At 50.3% G+C, this 20,538-nt stretch overlaps 1 gene segment (V, D, J or C); it reads right to left on the bottom strand.

Annotated features, from left to right (window-relative positions):
• LOC123488534 overlaps positions 1 to 9,246 on the bottom strand; it is a 40,147-nt gene extending 30,901 nt beyond the window's left edge. Inside the window, 1 exon segment of the C gene segment in view lies at positions 9,034 to 9,246. Within this exon segment, the coding sequence occupies positions 9,034 to 9,246 (213 nt within the window).
• Between the last annotated feature and the right edge of the window lie 11,292 nt (positions 9,247 to 20,538).

Below are 20,538 nucleotides of genomic sequence, written 5' to 3'. Positions count from 1 at the left end.
GCGTGTGGCTGTATATCTCCTCCCGCTGTCCTGTCCGGGGTCAAAAAAAGACCCAGGCTACGTGTCAGTGCCTATGTGTTAGAGCGAGTGGCTGTATGACCCTAGCGTTGTCCTCTCCTGTCCTGGCTGGGGTCAAAACGACCCAGGCTACGTGTTAGAGTGTTAGAGCGAGTGTGTGCTGTGAACGGGACCCTTGCAAATGAAATTAAATCAACTTTTATTGGTCACATTGTAGGTCCAGACATTACAGTGAAATTTTTACTTTCTAAAGAATCTGGTGATTTCCTTGTAATATTGTAGGTGTGTGTCACTACTGACGACAATGCTGGAAACCCAAGATGTCCATTTCCTCAAGAAGTGAATACATGTCATCTGGTCTTCGGCTTGCTGACAATTGTACATCTGCGCACGTGTTTCATTCTGACAGTCTGTCAACTTGTATACTTGCGGTACAATATTTTGGGTTTTCGTGAAATCACAAGGTATGCCTCGAACGGATCCTCGTCATGGCGTGTTGTTTGGGGGCAACAGAAAAGCCTTGAAATATCCAGGCGACTTTCTTCATCAGAAGTGTCTGTTCCTCATCTGAGAGATCTGTCATGTGGACACCGCTACACACGGAAGAGATGTCGCATGGCATTTGCCGATATGTCCGATATGTCAACAAATGGTCTCGGACGTGGCTGTGATCGAACGTCCATGTCCCACATGTCGTAGTACAAAGCACAAGTACAAGACTTGCTGTCGTTGAAACCGGTCAACGTTGCAGCACAGGGACACCATCCCACAGCTTCACGGTGTATCTTCTGCACATGGTCCCGGTGTGTCACCATGATGTGTGACACTGCACCGTGGTAAAACCACAAGAGCAGAGCCTGTCCTACGACCCGAACGAGCCACAGCTCATACCTCAACAGACTATATTTGGGTTCGACAAATAGTCTTACCTCCAGTTTGTTGTTGGGCATGACCGAGAGGCTTTTCACCATGTATGTCTCCTGAGTGGCGCAGTGGTCTAAGGCACTGCATCGCAGTGCTAACTGTGCTACTAGAGATCCTGGTTCGAATCCAGGCTCTGTTGCAGCCGGCCGCGACCGGGAGACTCATGGGCGGCGCACAATTGGCCCAGCGTCGTCCAGGGTAGGGGAGGGAATGGCCGGTAGGGATGTAGCTCAGTTGATAGAGCATGGCGTTTGCAACGCCAGGGTTGTGGGTTCGATTCCCACGGGGGGTCAGTATAAAAAAAAAATATGTATTCACTAACTGTAAGTCGCTCTGGATAAGAGCGTCTGCTAAATGACTAAAATGTAAAATGTAAATGTATGTACCCGAGAAGTATGGGTATGTTGTTCACTACTCGATTGAACGCAGAATAGATGTCGTTGAAGTTGATGGTGCTCAGATTCAGTCGAGTCGACCCTCCGATGCCCAGACCGATCACGGTGCCGACGACGGTGGTGTTTGTGGGATCTTGTTTCCGTTTGGTTTGTTTCCGTGTTAACCGTATGACTGCCGTTTGTTTATTGTTTTGTTGTTATATTATCACTAACGTTAATAAAGTTTAGTATGTTCGCAACTAACGCTGCGCATTGGTCTACTCTCTACGACGATCGTGACAGAAGATCCCACCATACCAGGACCAAGCAGCGTGTCCAGGAGCAGGCAGCCTGGACGTGGGAGCAAATATTGGACGGGCAGGGGTCCTGGACCTGGGAGGAAATCCTGGCCGGCATGGATCGCCGTCCATGGAGTGAGACGGTAGAGGCGCGACGGAGAAAGGAGCAACGGCGTCAACAGTGAGGCACGAGGGACGAGAGGCAACCCCCAAAAAAAAATTAGGGGGCACATGGCATGGACGACGGGGCTGCTGGAGGCAGATAAGGGCGAATTCAGAAGGCCACCAGGTTACGGGAGCCATTGGTGAGAAGAGGGAAGGAAGATGTAGAGGCACGGCGAGAGGTACTGAGGTGTATTGCCAGTCCGGTCCGGCCCGTTCCTGATCCCCGTGTAAGGCCAGTGGTGTGTGTTCCCAGTACGGTCCGGCCTGTTCCTGCCCCTCGCACCAAGTGTGCGATGCGCGTCGCCAGCCTGGCCCGGCCTGTTCCTGCTTCTCGCACAAAGTGTACGGTGCACGTCGCCAGCCCGGCCCGGCCTGTTCCTGCCCCTCGCACCAAGTGTACGGTGCGTGTCGCCAGCCCGGCCCGGCCTGTTCCTGCCCCTCGCACCAAGTGTACGGTGCGCTGCCGCCAGCCCGGCCCGGCCTGTTCCTGCCCGTCGCACCAAGCCTACGGTGCGCTGTCACCAGCCCGGCCCGGCCTGTTCCTGCTCCTCGCACCAAGCCTACGGTGCCCGGCCGCCAGCCCGGCCCGGCCTGTTCCTGCACCTCGCACCAAGCCTACGGTGCGCGCGTCGCCAGCCCGGCCCGGCCTGTTCCTGCTCCTCGCACCAAGCCTACGGTGCGCGTCGCCAGCCCGGCCCGGCCTGTTCCTGCTCCCCGCACCAAGCCTACGGTGTGCGTCGCCAGCCCGGCCCGGCCTGTTCCTGCTCCTCGCACCAAGCCTACGGTGCGCGTCGCCAGCCCGGCCCGGCCTGTTCCTGCCACTCGCACTCAAGCCTACGGTGCGCGTCGCCAGCCCGGCCCGGCCTGTTCCTGCCACTCGCACCAAGCCTACGGTGTGCGTCGCCAGCCCGGCCCGGCCTGTTCCTGCTCCCCGCACCAAGCCTACGGTGTGCGTCGCCAGCCCGGCCCGGCCTGTTCCTGCTCCTCGCACCAAGCCTACGGTGCGCGTCGCCAGCCCGGCCCGGCCTGTTCCTGCTCCTCGCACCAAGCCTACGTTGCGCGTCGCCAGCCCGGCCCGGCCTGTTCCTGCCACTCGCACCAAGCCTAAGGTGCGCGTCGCCAGCCCGGCCCGGCCTGTTCCTGCTCCTCGCACCAAGCCTACGGTGCGCGTCGCCAGCCCGGCCCGGCCTTTTCCTGCCACTGCACCAAGCCTACGGTGCCCGTCGCCAGTCCGGCCCGGCCTGTTCCTGCCACTCGCACCAAGCCTACGGTGCGCGCCGCCAGCCCGGCCCGGCCTGTTCTGCCACTCGCACCAAGCCTAAGGTGCGCGTCGCCAGCCCGGGCCCGGCCTGTTCCTGCTCCCTCGCACCAAGCCTACGGTGCGCGTCGCCCAGCCCGGCCCGGCCTTTTCCTGCCACTCGCACCAAGGTGCGCGTCGCCAGCCCGGCCCGGCCTGTTCCTGCCACTCGCACCAAGCCTACGGTGCGCGTCGCCAGCCCGGCCCGGCCTGTTCCTGCCACTCGCACCAAGCCTACGGTGCGCGTCGCCAGCCCGGCCCGGCCTGTTCCTGCCACTCGCACCAAGCCTACGGTGCGCGTCGCCAGCCCGGCCCGGCCTGTTCCTGCCACTCGCACCCAAGCCAGGGGTGCGAGTCGTCCAGCCTGGTAAGGCCCGTTCCTGCTCCACGCACCAAGCCAGGGGTGCGTATCGTCCAGCCCGCTCCGGCCCGTTGCTGCTCCACGCACCAAGCCAGGGGTGCGCATCGTCAGCCCGGTCCGTCCGTTCCTGCTCCACGCACCAAGCCAGGGGTGCGTATCGTCAGCCCGGTCCGGTTCGTTTCCTGCTCCACGCACCGCCAGGGGTGCGTATCGTCTGCCCGGTCCGTCCGTTCCTGCTCCACGCACCTAGCCAGGGGGTGCGCGTCGTCAGTCCGGCACAACCCGTGCCTGGGTCACCGGGTGCTTGATCAGGTACCGGTCAGCTGCTCCACAACGGAGCATAAGCAATCCGCTCCTTCGATGTCCAGTCCAGCTCCAGCCAGCGGGGCCAGACCGGACCAGGGGCGCTACGGGGGATTATTGAAGGGTGGTGGTCAAGCCCGAGCCGGAACCGCCTCCGAGGAGGAATGCCCACCCAGCCCTCCCCTGTTTGGGTTTGTTGAGGCGCGGTCGCAGTCCGCGCCTTTGGGGAGAGGTACTGTCACACCCTGGCTCTGGGGACTCTATATGTTGAGCCAGGGTGTGTAGATTCTATGTGTTTATGTTCTGTGTGGGAGTTCTAGTTGTTGCTTTTCTATGTTGGCCAGAGTGGCTCCCAATCAGAGGCAACGAGTGTCAGCTGTTGCTGGTTGTCTCTGATTGGGAGCCATATTTAAACAGTCTGTTTCCCGTAGTGTTTGTGGGATCTTGTTTCCGTTTGGTTTGTTTCCGTGTTAACCGTAGGACTGCACGTTTCGTTTATTGTTTTGTTGTTATATTATCACTAACGATAATAAAGTTTAGTATGTTTGCAACTAACGCTGCGCATTGGTCTACTCTCTCGACGATCGTGACAGATATACAAGACCTTCTCGTATGAACATAGTACAAATACCACCCTGTCCTGTTGATCTATCGGATCTGATTGAACAATAACCAGGAATAATCAAATCAAGATGTGGTTTAAGCCACATCAGGTTTAATCTCTAAATCAATAATATATTTCTTAAACGCCTGACCGTTAGTACAACACCTCATTCCTGCCACGCCCTGCTATCTTCCAGCACCTTCCCAGTCTTTAATTGATTCCAGCTGAGGCTCATTTACCAATCAAGGCCATGATTGGCTGGACAATCAGCTCTCAACCTTTTTAAAGGTCAGCGGCTCACACATCTCTTCAACGAGGGGAGAGATGGTGGAAGAAGAAGTGTCGTTTGAAACTGAAAGCGCGGCTAGTACAGTTAGTGAGAAATATGAGTGGACAACAGTGAAGTCCAAGAATGGAACAAAATTAATGCGATAGTGATCACTGGAATCATAACTAAATCAATGATTGGGTTATTTTCTAATCAAAACTAGCTTTATTTGAACTTAGAGGCAAGAAGACAAATTGTTGTGGAAAATGAGTCTGATGAATCGTTCCTTGTTGGAGTATGTTTTTTGGATAAAGATGTTTATTTGGGAAACCCTTTTGAAGTCACGAGGATGGTGAAGAAGGCGTTGGGAAAAGTGGATGCAGTCAAAGTAACCAGGAGTGGTATGGTGTTGATATCATAGTAACCAGGAGTGGTATGGTGTTGATATCATAGTAACCAGGAGTGGTATGGTGTTGATATCATAGTAACCAGGAGTGGTATGGTGTTGATATCATAGTAACCAGGAGTGGTATGGTGTTGATATCATAGTAACCAGGAGTGGTATGGTGTTGATATCATAGTAACCAGGAGTGGTATGGTGTTGATATCATAGTAACCAGGAGTGGTATGGTGTTGATATGGTGTGTATCTAAAGAGCAAAAGGAATGTGCATTGTGGCTCGCTAAAATATCGACACATGAAGTGAACAACTTTGGTTTTCAGAGCAGGGCACCGGTAAAAGGTGTTATTTCTGGCGTTCCGTTGGACATTGATAATCAATATCTTAGGCTAAAAATACCAGGAGTAGTTAATGCACGTCGCTTGACCCGTATGGAGAATGGGAAAAAGGAGCAAAGTTTATCTGTATTATTGATGTTTGATGAGTATTTACCACCTTATGTAAAGATGGGATATAAGATACGCTGTAAGAGCATTCGTGCAAAACCCGAAGCAATGCAAAAAAGTGTAAAAAGTTTGGCCATGTGTCAAGTGTTTGCAGATGGAAGGAATATGTTATTGAAGAGTCTGTGAATGTAAAATGTTTCAACTGTGGCGGGGATCATAATTCTGAATACCCTGAGTGTTCTGTTAGGGTGAAAGAGGTTGAGGTGTGTCAAGGATCAGGGCTGTACAGCAAATCTCCTATGTGGAGGCGGTGAAGAGCATTGAAGGGGCAAGAGGCCACAGTTCTGAAGAAGATATGGTGGTGGATGCACCACAACCAGTTGCAAATGTTATACTTCAATCAAGTAATCTGGATACACTTATTGTGAAAAAAGGTGTATTTTGTAGCATTTATAGCCACAGTTATTAATTGTACTGCACACGTGTCTAAGAAGCTGGACATCATTATATCTGCAGCCGAGAAGACTTAACAGGAGAAGCACTGCAAGGACTACTGTCGCCAGGAAATGTCCCGCCATCACAGGATCCTTCTGAGCCTGTGTAGGGACCCTGATTAAAACACATTTCGTTTTGATTTAGTTGAATTAACATTTTGTTACTGATAATTTGTATGGATTTATTTTTTTTATTTTATTTTTTTTTACCCCACATTTTTTTCCTTTTTGGATCCTTATTATCAATCTGTACAGTAGGTGGCGGAATACACATAATTGTTGCGAACACCATTATACCAAAGAAGAAGATCTCTTCAACTACAGTTTCTCTGTGGGACCATGAAAGTCTGTTTGCGTAGAGAGAACACTTTGCATTGCCAGCACATGCTTCAGAGGTCTGGGAGTGTTTATATCCCTGTGAGTTTAACACTTCATGACTGAGAGCTGTCCTTCATGACAACAGAACCCACAACAACCATGACTTTTATCACCATCCTCATCTGGACACTTGCCCTCTGCTTTCAGGAAAAAGATTTTGAGCTCAGACATTACACACATATCCGTAACCATAGAATTAGGAATTAGAATGTGATGTCAGTAACTATCAATGCCTATATTTAGTAATACCCATATTTTATGTCATCTATTAAATGGTGGTTTATTCATTGTAAGAAAGTCCCCCTCCCTGAATCCACTATAGAGGTTACAGTAAAACCAGTCCACTCCCTCACATCTGGCCCAGTCCAGGGTATTACAGGCAGTGAAACTGTTCAACTGCTAGACTGGTATCTGTGGGAGTGAAACTGAGATTTCCATAGACAGGGTTGGGTGGTTCTGCTTGTCCCAGAATAGAGCAGCACTGTCACCAGATGTTCACTCTGTCCCCAGGGGGTTGGAGGTAGAAGACTGTCACTACACTATATAGCAGCGTTTCCCAAACTCGGTCCTCGGGACCCCAAGGGATGCACATTTTGGTTTTTGCTCTAGCACTACACACCTGATTCAAATAATCAACTAATCATCAAGATATGATAATTTGAATCAGCTGTGTAGTGTTAGGACAAAAAACTAAATGTGTACCTTTGAGGACCGAGTATGGGAAACGCTGCTAAATCTTGAAGTAGTGCCACTTGTAATATTTGTATTTGTATTTTATTTTTTTAGCTTCAAATCAAAGCCTATAACACACGTGAGAGTCCAAGATATCGGTTGACTGTTTGATAGTTCTTCTTTTATTACTGTGAAGTCTGTCAAGTCAAACAGGTCTGACACAGACTCAGTATCCTGATGAATGAAGACAGTCAACTACTACCATGGCAGAACCTCTTCTATTATATCATATTATATTGTGATAGTATTAAATACTGGTCCATTATGATGTTAGAGTGAGTTTTAGACTTGACAGTTTTTAAAGACACCATTAGTCAGCCTTACTGAATACATATTGTTCCAGAATTTTACAAATATACAGTATCTATGATACTGTTTATTAACCCTCCCGTTGTCCTGTCCGGGGTCAAAAAGACCCAGGCTACGTGTTAGAGTGAGTGGCTGTATATCCCCTCCCGCTGTCCTTTCCGGGGTCAAAAAGACCCAGGCTACGTGTCAGTGCCTAGGTGTTAGAGCGAGTGGCTGTATATCTCCTCCCGCTGTCCTGTCCTGTCCTGTCCTTTCTTGTCCGGGGTCAAAACGACCCAGCCTACGTGTCAGTGCCTATGTGTTAGAGCGTGTGGCTGTATATCTCCTCCCGCTGTCCTGTCCGGGTCAAAAAAGACCCAGGCTACGTGTCAGTGCCTATGTGTTAGAGCGAGTGGCTGTATGACCCCTAGCGTTGTCCTCTCCTGTCCTGGCTGGGGTCAAAACGACCCAGGCTACGTGTTAGAGTGTTAGAGCGAGTGTGTGCTGTGAACGGGACCCTTGCAAATGAAATTAAATCAACTTTTATTGGTCACATTGTAGGTCCAGACATTACAGTGAAATTTTTACTTTCTAAAGAATCTGGTGATTTCCTTGTAATATTGTAGGTGTGTGTCACTACTCGACGACAATGCTGGAAACCCAAGATGTCAATTTCCTCAAGAAGTGAATACATGTCATCTGGTCTTCGGCTTGCTGACAATTGTACATCTGCGCACGTGTTTCATTCTGACAGTCTGTCAACTTGTATACTTGCGGTACAATATTTTGGGTTTTCGTGAAATCACAAGGTATGCCTCGAACGGATCCTCGTCATGGCGTGTTGTTTGGGGGCAACAGAAAAGCCTTGAAATATCCAGGCGACTTTCTTCATCAGAAGTGTCTGTTCCTCATCTGAGAGATCTGTCATGTGGACACCGCTACACACGGAAGAGATGTCGCATGGCATTTGCCGATATGTCCGATATGTCAACAAATGGTCTCGGACGTGGCTGTGACGAACGTCCATGTCCCACATGTCGTAGTACAAAGCACAAGTACAAGACTTGCTGTCGTCGAAACCGGTCAACGTTGCAGCACAGGGACACCATCCCACAGCTTCACGGTGTATCTTCTGCACATGGTCCCGGTGTGTCACCATGATGTGTGACACTGCACCGTGGTAAAACCACAAGAGCAGAGCCTGTCCCTACGACCCGAGCGAGCCACAGCTCATACCTCAACAGACTATATTTGGGTTCGACAAATAGTCTTACCTCCAGTTTGTTGTTGGGCATGACCGAGAGGCTTTTCACCATGTATGTCTCCTGAGTGGCGCAGTGGTCTAAGGCACTGCATCGCAGTGCTAACTGTGCTACTAGAGATCCTGGTTCTAATCCAGGCTCTGTTGCAGCCGGCCGCGACCGGGAGACTCATGGGCGGCGCACAATTGGCCCAGCGTCGTCCAGGGTAGGGGAGGGAATGGCCGGTAGGGATGTAGCTCAGTTGATAGAGCATGGCGTTTGCAACGCCAGGGTTGTGGGTTCGATTCCCACGGGGGTCAGTATAAAAAAAAATATGTATTCACTAACTGTAAGTCGCTCTGGATAAGAGCGTCTGCTAAATGACTAAAATGTAAAATGTAAATGTATGTACCCGAGAAGTATGGGTATGTTGTTCACTACTCGATTGAACGCAGAATAGATGTCGTTGAAGTTGATGGTGCTCAGATTCAGTCGAGTCGACCCTCCGATGCCCAGACCGATCACGGTGCCGACGACGGTGGTGGTATTGTCGGTAGTAGTTACGTGACTGGAGTCTGACGTGTGTATGTCAAACACTGCAGTGATGCAGCGAGAATCGCCCTTTGCGTTTTCTGTGTTCTGGAAAGTCGACATAGCTTCGATGGATGTTGTTTGACTGTGAGACACGAACCTGTTATATTGTGGATTCAATGACCACTCCCATAAAAATAATTAATTATATTATATTAATTATTTTTTTTTTGGTTAATGTTAGAGCCTAGGTGTTAGAGCGAGTGGCTGTATATCTCCTCCCACTGTCCTGTCCTGTCCTGTCCGGGTCAAAAGGACCCAGGCTACGTGTTAGAGCCTAGGTGTTAGAGCGAGTGGCTGTATATCTCCTCCTGCTGTCCTGACCGGGTCAAAAAGACCCAGGCTACGTGTTAGAGCCTAGGTGTTAGAGCGAGTTGCTCTATGTCTCCACCTGCTGTCCTGACCGGGCCAAAAAGACCCAGGCTACGTGTCAGTGCCTATGTGTTTGAGCTAGTGGCTGTATAACCCCTAACGTTGTCCTGTCCTGTCCTGTCCGGGTCAAAAAGACCCAGGCTACGTGTCAGAGCCTAGGTGTTGGAGCTAGTGGCTGTATATCCCCTCCCGCTGTCCTGACCGGGTCAAAAAGACGATGTCCAAGTAGAAGAAGGTCAAGGCGTAGAAGACGAACGAGACGACGACGACGACGACGACCAACAAGAAGAAGAAGAACAAGGGGAAGAACAAGGGGAAGAACAAGGGGAAGAACAAGGGGAAGGTGAAGGAGAGCGAGGAGAGCGAGGAGACCTCCGCCGCTGCCACAGCCGCCGCCGCAGCATCAGCCCCAGAACACAACACGATATCCCTCGAGTGGAAAGAGAGACATTCGTGTCGAGAAACGGCCAAATCCAATGGTGCTCGGTGCCCTGTGACAACAATCAGGGCGTCCGAGGGGCCGCCGCAGCGGCAAAAATTAACAGGCCGGTTGCTGAGGTGCCGGAGGACATGAGGCCCGGGCCTACTAGGCAGGCCGTAGGCCAAGCCCACGACATCCTCTCCACGTTCCGCTTGTTTTTCACACCCGAGATAGAAGACATCATCCTGGAGATGACCAATCTGGAGGGCGTTCGAAAATACGGAGCCCGAGGCGACGGCGGCGACGGCGACGACGACCACCGCCACTACGCCGACGACCACGAAGACCACGAAGACCACGAAGACCGCGACCGCGGCGGCGGCGGCGGCCGCTGGAAAGCGATGGACTCCACAGACCTGCGAGCCTACGTAGGGCTGCTCATCCTAGCCGGCTTATACAGGTCCCAAGGCGAAGCGGCCTCTAGTCTCTGGGACGCCGAGAGCGGAAGGACCATTTTCCGCGCAACCATGCCGCTCAAAGTCTTTCACGCTTACTCGAGACTCCTTCGCTTCGACGACCGCCAGACCAGAGCCGAGAGACGCACAGCAGGCGGCGGTGACAAACTTGCGGCCGTGAGAGAGGTCTGGGACAAGTGGGTCGAGAGGCTGCTGCTCCTCTACAACCCCGGGCCCGACGTGACGGTGGACGAGCAACTGGTCCCTTTCAGAGGTGTGCCGGGCCAACAACACCGTACAAGAGCACAACAACAACACTGAACACAACACTGGAACACAACACAACACAACACAACACGCTAAAGCTAATCTCTTGTCTTTCCTCTCTCTCTCTCTCTCTCTCTCTCTCTCTCTCTCTCTCTCTCTCTCTCTCTCTCTCTCTCTCTCTCTCTCTCTCTCCTCCAGGCCGATGTCCTTTCCGCCCAGTATATCCCAAGCAAGCCGGCCAAATACGGCATCAAGACCTGGGTGGCCTGCGACTCCAAATCCAGCTACGCCTGGAAGATGCAGGTCTACACCGGGAAGGCCACATGCGGAGGCCCCGAGAAGAACCAGGGGATGAGGGTCATGCTCGATTTGACGCAGGGACTCAGGGGTCACAACGTCACCTGCGACAATTTCTTCACCTCCTACGAGCTCGCTGCGCCAGCTCCTGACCAGGAACGTCACCGTGGTCGGCACAGTCAGAAAGAACAAGCCAGAGCTCCCGCAGGCGCTGCTCGCCTCAAAGGACAGGCTCCTCTTCTCCTCCAAGTTCGCCTTCACGCCCACCACCGCTCTAGTGTCCTACCTGGCAAAGAAAAACAAGAACGTCTTACTCCTGAGCACGCTGCACACCGAGGCTCACGTTAGCCGTCGCCAGGACAAGAAGCCGGCCATCGTCCTAGACTACAACAGCAACAAGGGAGGTGTGGACAACCTAGACAAGGTGATTGGAACCTACAGCTGCAGGAGGATGACCGCGCGCTGGCCCTGGTCATCTTCCACAACATCCTTGACGTGTCCTCTTACAACGCTTTTTGTCATATGGCGAGAGCTCAACCCTACTTGGATGCCTGGTAGCGAAAAAAGAGGAGGGTGTTCCTCGAGCAGCTGGGAAAGGCACTAGTGACTCCGTTCATACAAAGAAGGGCCCGTCTCCCTGCACCTTGAAGCCTCTGCGGCGCTCGTCAAAGCTGTTCAGAGGGCTACATATCGTGATCAGCCCCGGCGGGATCATGCCCCCGCAGCACCGGACCACGCACCGGCCCAAGCACCCAACCCCGCACAACCCAGTAAGAGGAAGAGGTTCAGGTCTGCCCCACAAAGAAGGACTGTAAAACACACACGGTGTGCACCAGGTGTAACAAATACATCTGCAAAGGCTGTTCGCACGCATACTGTCCACATGTTCCAATTGGGCCTTTAGTGAGAGGGGGGGACAGTTCGACCCGGAGGGCACGGCGTGTGTACAGAATACCAGGACAACGGGAGGGTTATCATCCATACTCAAACAGTACAGCGGTACAGTCCACGGAATGTGGTCCAATAGGGGGGTGTTTTTAAATCGCATACCCAAACTCACACAGTCCACAAGCCGGTGAAGCAACTCAAACAGTACAGCGGTACAGTCCACGGAATGTGGTCCAATAGGGGGGTGTTTTTAAATCGCATACCCAAACTCACACAGTCCACAAGCCGGTGAAGCAGGTATTAATGACTGTACTAATGACAATAGCAAAGACCTCTAGAGTAGAATAGACTAATTGATGGCAGGGTGTCAGGATACTATGCTTGCTACTGGGGACCCATGTAGAGAGAAGCAGTTCAACCCTATCGGGGCTGCAGATGCGCAGGTTCTTTGCAACAGGCTGAAGGTGAATTGCTTCAAGGACCAGTCTGTACTGAGTACAGTCACTGGTGAGTTAGGGGCTCCGTGCAAAAACATACCGATAAAAGGCGACGGCAATTGTTTCTTCAGAGCGGTCAGTGAAGCGGTTTGTGGTACAGATGAGTTTCATAGAACCATTCGAAATGTCGTCGTGGAGCAGCTACAAAGCAATGATGTGATATATACCAGCATGTTGAGAAGTGGCTACCGTTCAGTATCAGACTACATTACCAAATCACAAATGGCCTCTCTAGGTACTTGGGCTACGGAAGTGGAGATTCAAGCAGCTGCAGATTGTTTGGGTGGTAAGCATATATACATACTACACCGGGAGGTGGCTTATACACCGTTGTAATGGTGTAAAGGTGTCTAGCCAGGGATCTATTTGGAGAATGTTGGTAACCACTTTGAGACAGTTGTTTGCGTCCAGAGGCATCAGATGCTGTCTTGCTACGGGTACTGCAAAGTAGATAGAAGTAGGACCAGTGTTACGCCACTAAGAGACAAGTGTTCAGCCTCAGACTGGTCCGATTTTGAGAGTGCAAGGCTATCACCAAGCTCAAGTTACTACAATGATTGGACGTATGAGGAACATCACGGAGACCCAATAGAGGACAATGGAAATGTATATGAAACTCTAGGTGATAATGTTGACGACACCATGCTTCAGGAAGCTGAACCCCATGACCAGTACTTGTCAAACAACAGCCCTGTAGATGACCAAATGTTTTTACTGGAGCAGATTCATGCGAGAACGGTTGTACGCAAAAAACATTCAACCCTTCCGATTCCGATAGGTGCGATTCCGAGATCGATTGGGAAGGAAGTATGATGTATGCATTTGAATACGAAACTCTAGGTGACCAACTGGAGGACACCAGGCTTCAGGAAACAGAACCCTGTGACCAGTACGAGTCAAACAACAGCCTTGTGGGACGGACCAGCACCTATATGACTCAGATGCATGCGGGAACAGTTTTAGACAACACACATTCAGCCCTGCAGATTCCAACCGGTCCGATTCAGAGACCGATTGCCAAGCAACAATGGCAGGTGACTACAATGATTGGACGTACTGAGCACGAACACGACACTCTAAGTGATACCGTGGAAGACACCAGGAGTCAGGAGGAGGACACCCTCCCCAGTACGGGTCAAACACCAGACATGTGGACAGGGACGATGTTTACAAAGAAGCGGTTGACGACTACTACGACGTTGACGATGACGATGTTGAAGATATGGTTCGAGCCGAGGAGGATGCTAAAAAACATCAGCAGATACATCTCATGCTTAAGTGGTCGATATTGAACAGAACGTGCACTCCTTTCCTAGAATGGCTAGGTGCAGCTGGTGGGGCTCAGTCTCTGCAGATCAGATTAGCTCCTTCATGGGCGGACGTAAGATTCGCTTTGGAGATATTGTTATTGCGGCACACTTTGGTGACATGCCCGGAGGAGTATGTTCGGTTACGGCGAACTCACAACGAAGTACTGACATTTCATGTGGCCATCTGTGGAGGCAGTTACATATGTAGGGACTTGGTAGAGGGCGACTTCTCGCCAATTGACATATACGACATCTGGTCGATAAGCTGGGTGAAGGGCGCATTCTGCGTCAACATTGGACAATACCTCACAACCCAGACTACTTTTCCGTGACACATATAGTGGGACAAATGTGTTACATGATGAAGGTGCTGAAAGACTCATGGTGGGGAGCGTCATACGGCAACGCAGTATGGTCACCCCATTACCGTGAAGTAATAGAGCATCTACGAAAGAAAGGACCAATGCACGAGAACCCGGCTGCAGCAATTCATTATATGGACGATGTCAGCCTGGGATACCTGTTTGACATTGTCACTGCATTTGGGAATAGATTCAAGGTGACGTTCGATACCTTTGGTTTTACAGTAGGGACAAGGCACGCTTCTCAGATATCGCAGGTGTGCTGTCCTACATCAGCAGGATTGACAGAGTCACATTTGTATCTCGACCCTGTTCCCTGATGCACGCGGACCAGAGCTTAGGGGATGTAGATTACATTGCCAATCCACAGCCCAGTACACTCACGAGCAACCTGTAATGTATTGCAGACTATAGGTGCTTATGTGATGAGTGGTGTATCCCTGTTGTACTATGTAATGTACATTGTAATGTAAGGCTCCTTGTGTTGTAATACATGTCTTTGGATATCTGTGAATAAATACAAAATACTTGTGAAACTACGAATGTCCATTCACGTTTATTGAAATAGTACATTGGACCCTTCAGTCTGACAATATCCATACACAAACAGTCACTTTGCACAATATACAATCTGGAACATAAACATACATAATCATACAATGGGTCATCAAAGGAATAAACAGGGCTTCTCCTTAGTCATCTTCCTCAATTGGCACGTAGGGCGTCCTCATACTCTTCTTCGTCATCGGCCATGTACTTGGGAGACAGAAGAGTAATCACATTACCCATAGTCCATACACACAGTGAATGTGCCATCACATTACACATTTCAATATCTACCATGTCATCCTCTCCATTGTTACCCTGGTGAAGAGGAGGCAACGCTGGTTGAGGGTGAGGTTGTGCATGGTTGAGGACCTCGGGGGTGCAACAGGGGATGCGTTGGTGTAACTCAGGATGTTGAGGTTCCTCTCTGTCAGACGTTAGTATGTAATCGCTCTCCTAAGATGTATATTGTATGGAAAGAAATAGCAAAGTATAATTTGCAAATGGTCATGGTATGTACAACAGTGCATGCAATATGATCAGCAAAGTCATCCACAATATATCTGAGTACCTACGAACGGCTCAGTAGTACGGTAGACACCTGTGGAGTGGAGAGTAATTTCAGAAAGCATACCAAGTACTTAGGAGTATCATCTCGTGCAAGCATAGTGCGTAACCTAGGGTGTAATGACTTTATCCCTACCGGTGCTGAGCTCGCTGTTTTCGGTTTCTATACCACTCTCCTCAGACATCATGCAGACTGTGATATGAACAATGGGTTGAGTGAACAATATACAGGTTTATACCCATCGGATATAGTAACCCAAGATTAGTACCGAAATGTTAATTTAGCTCAATCACTTTACCAGTAGGTACTACTTACGATGCGTGTAGCATACTATAGCCGATGCACATGAAACATATAGCAAACATATTAGGGACTATGGTGTATGTGAAGACAAGCAACTTCGATTCACTCCGTTTCTGTAGGCAAAGAGTAGGAATGGAAAACAACTATGGCAACTGGCATCTATTGAACAACACATGGGCGTCATTTGTAGGCTGGATGCAAGACCGATGTTGGTGGGGGATCCGTATCTCAACAGCAGATTATGTCTCTGATGAACAGACCTGAGGTTAATGTAGGAGCCATTGTAATGGCAGGATACTTTGGTGCAATGCCTGGAGGAGTGTGTTCAGGTATGGTGAAATATGATGAGAATACCGTGATCACATTTGGTGTATACCTCACAAGAGGACATTACAGATGCACCGACTTTGTACAATTCCAATATAAAAACCCAGTTAGAATGATACAAGATCTGATTGCAGAAGTCCCACCACGGGTACTTGATGGCTAGACCGGGGAGACATTCTGGAACCTCCGAACCTGGGTTCCTGCTGCAAACGCATAGTGGAAGACATGCGTGACATGATACAGTCCCTGAAAGGTGCATGGTGGGGACTTTCACCTGGCAGTTCCCCAGGGTCATGCGAGCACATAGAAGTGATAAAGGATCTAGAAAAGATGGAAGAGGAATACCAAAATCCGGCTGCCTCAATCTGTTATATGGATGAAGAGCGTCCTGGCTACCTCTTTGAAATTGTAACAGCAAAAAGACAAAATATATAAGGTAACCTTTGATCGTTCGGGGTTTACTTGTGGGACCGGTGACCACTTCCCCACATTGAGAGGTTTGCTGCACTACATGACAACGTTTGAAAATGTGACATTCGTAACCAGGCCCTTTCCTACGATGCAAGAGCTCTGCAGGAGCACAATGGAAAGGGCTGAGTATATCGAGGGTGACATGCCACCTCAGCTATAACGCTTCATAAAGGCAAGCCCTTATGAACGTGAACAGAGATGGAGGAAACCGTAGAATGCTATGCATAGCACATCTCAACTGAAGTATTTACACCTGTAGTACTACTGATGTGTGTATCAAGTAGCATGTGGCAACCAGCAAAGGACCTCTGATGAGCATTACATTTACATTTACATTTTAGTCATTTAGCAGACGCTCTTATCCAGAGCGACTTACAGGAGCAATTAGGGTTAAGTGCCTTGCTCAAGGGCACATTGACGTCATTTAGCAGACGCTCTTAGCCAGAGCGACTCCAAATTGGTGTCGTTCACCCTATAGCCAGTGGGATAACCACTTTTACAATTTGGGGGGGTTAGAAGGAATACTTTATCCTATCCCAGGTATTCCTGAAAGAGGTGGGGTTTCAAATGTCTCCGGAAGGTGGAAGGGTGACTCCGCTGTCCTGGCGTCGTGAGGAGCTTGTTCCACCATTGGGGTGCCAGAGCAGCGGACAGTTTTGACTGGGCTGAGCGGGAGCATGCTTCCACGCAGAGGAAGGGAGCCAGCAGGCCAGGAGGTGGATGAACGCAATGCCCTCGCTTTGGGTGTAGGGACTGACTCAGAGCCTGAAGGTACAGAGGGCCGTTCCCCTCACTGCTCCACAGGCAAGCACCATGGTCTTGTAGCGGATGCGAGCTTCAACTGGAAGCTCAGTGGAGTGTGCGGAGGAGGGGGTGACGTGAGAGAACTTGTGGAAGGTTGAACACCAGACGGGCTGCGGCATTCTGGATGAGTTGTAGGGGTTTAGTGGCACAGGCAGGGAGGCCAGCCAACAGCGAGTTGCAGCGTAGTCCAGACGGGAGATGACAAGTGCCTGGATTAGGACCTGTGCCGCTTCCTGTGTAAGGCAGGGTCGTACTCTCCGAATGTTGTAGAGCATGAACCTGCAGGAGCGGGTCACCGCCTTGATGTTGGCGGGAGAACGACAGGGTGTTATCCAGGCTCACGCCCCTAGGCTCTTTCGCACTCTGGGAGGAGGACACAGCGGAGTTGTCAACCGTGATGGCGAGATCATGAACGGCCCAGTCCTTCCCGGAGGAAGAGCAGCCCGTCTTGCCAGGGTTCAGCTTGAGGCTGGTGATCCATCATCCATATTGATATGTCTGCCAGACATGCAGAGATGCGTATTCGCCACCTGGTTATCTAGAAGGGGAAAAAGGAGAGATTAGTTGTGCTATCGTCAAAGCGTGGCAACTGATAGGAAAGGCCATGTGAGGATATGACAGAGCCAAGTGACTTCGGTGTATAGGGAGAAAAGGAGAGGTCACTAGAACTGAGCCCTGGGGGACACCATGGTGAGAGCACGGTGGTGCGGAGGACAGCTTCTCGCCACGCCACTTGGTAGGAGCGACCGGTCAGGTAGGACGCAATCCAGGAGTGAGCCGCGCCGGAGATGCCCCAGCTCGGAGAGTGGTGGGGAGAGGGAGATCTGATGGTTCACAGTATCAAAGGCAGCAGAGCAGGTCTAGAAGGACAAGAGCAGAGGAGAGAGAGTTAGCTTTAGCATGTGCGGAGAGTCTCCAGTGACACAGAGAAGAGCAGTCTCAGTTGAATGACCTCGTGTCCTGAAACCTGATTGGTTTGGATCAAGAAGGTCTTCTGAGAGAGATAGCAAGAGAGTTGGCTTAAAGACGGCACGCTCAATAGTTTTGGAAAGAAAAGAGAAAGGGATACTGGTCTGTGTAAAGTTGTTGACATCAGTGGGATCTAGTGTTGGTTTTTTGAGAAGGGGAGCAACTCTCGCTCTCTCTTGAAGACAGATGGGACAATGGCCAGCGGTCGGGGATGAGTTGATCAGCGAGGTGAGTAGAGAAGGTCACCGGAGATGGTCTGGAGAAGGGAGGAGGGGATGGGGTCAAGCGGGCAGGTTATTGTGGCGGCCTGCAGTCACAAAGTCGAGGATTTTATCTGGAGAGAGAGGGAGAAAGGGGGTCAAAAGCATAGGGTAGGGCAGTGTGAACAGGACCAGCAGTGTCATTAGGACTTAACAAACGAGGATCGGATGTCGTCAACCTTCTTTTTCAAGTGGTGTGGCGGTCATCCACAGAGAGAGAGGAGGGGGGATTCAGGAGGGAGGAAAATGTGGCACAAAGAGCTCCTAGGTTAGAGGCAGATGCTTGGAATTTAGAGTGGTGGGGAGTGGCCTTAGCAGCAGAAACAGATGAAATAATAGAGGGGGGGGAGTGAAAAAGATGCCAGGTCGGCAGGAGTTTAGTTTTCTTCCATTTCCGCTCCACTGCCCGGAGCTCTGTTCTGTGAGCTAATGCTATCATCTCAAACCCAGCTGGAGGGGACAGGCCGGCCCGGGAGGATAGGGACTGGGTCAGTTGAGAAAGGGGGGAGGAGGGTTGAGGAGGCAGAATCCCAGGGGATTGGAGGGAGAAGGATTGAGCAGAGGGGATGATAGGATGGAAATAGTGGGAGAGAGAATGCGGGTTGGCCATTACCATCCTGTGTAGGACAGAGTGTGTGTGGGAGATAATAACAAAGTAGTGGTGGCGGAGGCATGGAGGGAGTTGCAGTGAGATGAGTAAGGAGCAGCATCTAGTGAGGATGGGGTCAAGCGTATTGCCTCCCTTTGTAGTAGAGGACGGTGAGAGGGTGAGTCAGAGGAGGAGTGAAAGAAGGAGGCAGAGAGAAATGAGTCAAATGTGACATGGGGAATTTGAAATCCCCCAAAACTGTCAGGGGTGAGCCATCCTCAGGAAAGAACTTATCAAGGCGTCAGAGCTCATTGATGAACTCTCCAAGAACCTGGCGATAGATGACAAGGATATTAAGCTTAAATGGGCTAGTACTGTGACAGCATGAATTCAAATGAGAGATAATTTGGAAAAATTGAGAATGTCCACTTGGGAGAGTAGGGGATTCCTGTACCACCACCCATCCTGATCAGATGCTCTCGGATTAATCAACACATGGTCAGCGAGAGAGCATAGGAGTAGTGTTTTCAGTGGTATCCATGTTTTCTCGCCCGGATCACTGAGGTTGCTTCATAGGCTAGATAAGTCAGCTTTGTTTGGCAGCAGAACGGCAGTTCCAGGAGGCTGCCTGCGACCTGAACTCCCTGGGTGGTGCGTGCAACCCCCAGGTTCGCAGCAGCCTCGGTGTGGTGCGTTTATTAGCCTGTGCAAGGGGGAACAGGGATGAGCCAGAGGCATAGTTGACAGGGGCTGCAGCAAATAGCTAAAAATGCAGAGGAGGTCCGGAATGAAATGAGTTACAGCATCTGGGAGAGGAGAGAGCAGGACCTCCCTCACTTCTCAAAACTAAAATTGTTTCACTACCACACTCCCCTTCCCTTTAGAAATCAGAATTATTTGTAACCACAGCGGTTCAATGTTTAAAGGAATAACTCAACCCACTTTATTCCACTACTAACTATACACCATAGCTAACTAGCAACTATCCAATAACAATCCCGTTTAGCCCACTTATTTCAACAAACCACCAATAGTGTGATAACACCTAACGATCATTTGTGTCTGTTCGTTCCTTTCATGTCCAGCAATGATTGGCGTTGGCTAGCTACTATACTCTACAGTTAGCTGGTCGTGTTGGGTAGCTAGCAATGCCCTGTGTTACTTTGTTTGAAGCCTACTACTACTTTCTACCCCGGCACACAATGGCTACTGTGTTGACTCTACTCTGTTCGAACTAGCCCCAATTAGCTCGCTTCGTGCACTACAGCAGCCGGCACACACTGCCAAACACAGTACTACCCACACAACCCACATCCTACTATGCCCTAGCTCAACTCAGCAAAGCTAGCATCCCATTAACACACAATTTTAGCACCAATACTTGAGTTACAACAAACTGCCAAGAGTGTGTTAGCACACTAAACAGATAATTCATTCGTGTCTAGTTCCTTTCCTCGCATACTTCCAGCAAAAATTAACGTTGACTAGCCACATTAACATTGAAACAGCTCTCCGCGATTTGCTAATCGTTACCATAGCTCCATCTACTACTAGCCTCGAATAGCCGATACTAACCTACAATTACCTACGAAGCCTACAATATCAACAATACTAACCTATAATAAATACAATACCTAACTACAGCTAAT

The sequence above is a fragment of the Coregonus clupeaformis genome, unplaced genomic scaffold, assembly GCF_020615455.1.
Source record: "Coregonus clupeaformis isolate EN_2021a unplaced genomic scaffold, ASM2061545v1 scaf2373, whole genome shotgun sequence".
Classification (NCBI taxonomy): Eukaryota; Metazoa; Chordata; class Actinopteri; order Salmoniformes; family Salmonidae; genus Coregonus; species Coregonus clupeaformis.
The sequence above is the reverse complement of the archived record's forward strand: the minus strand, read 5'-3'. Positions and strand labels throughout refer to the sequence as shown.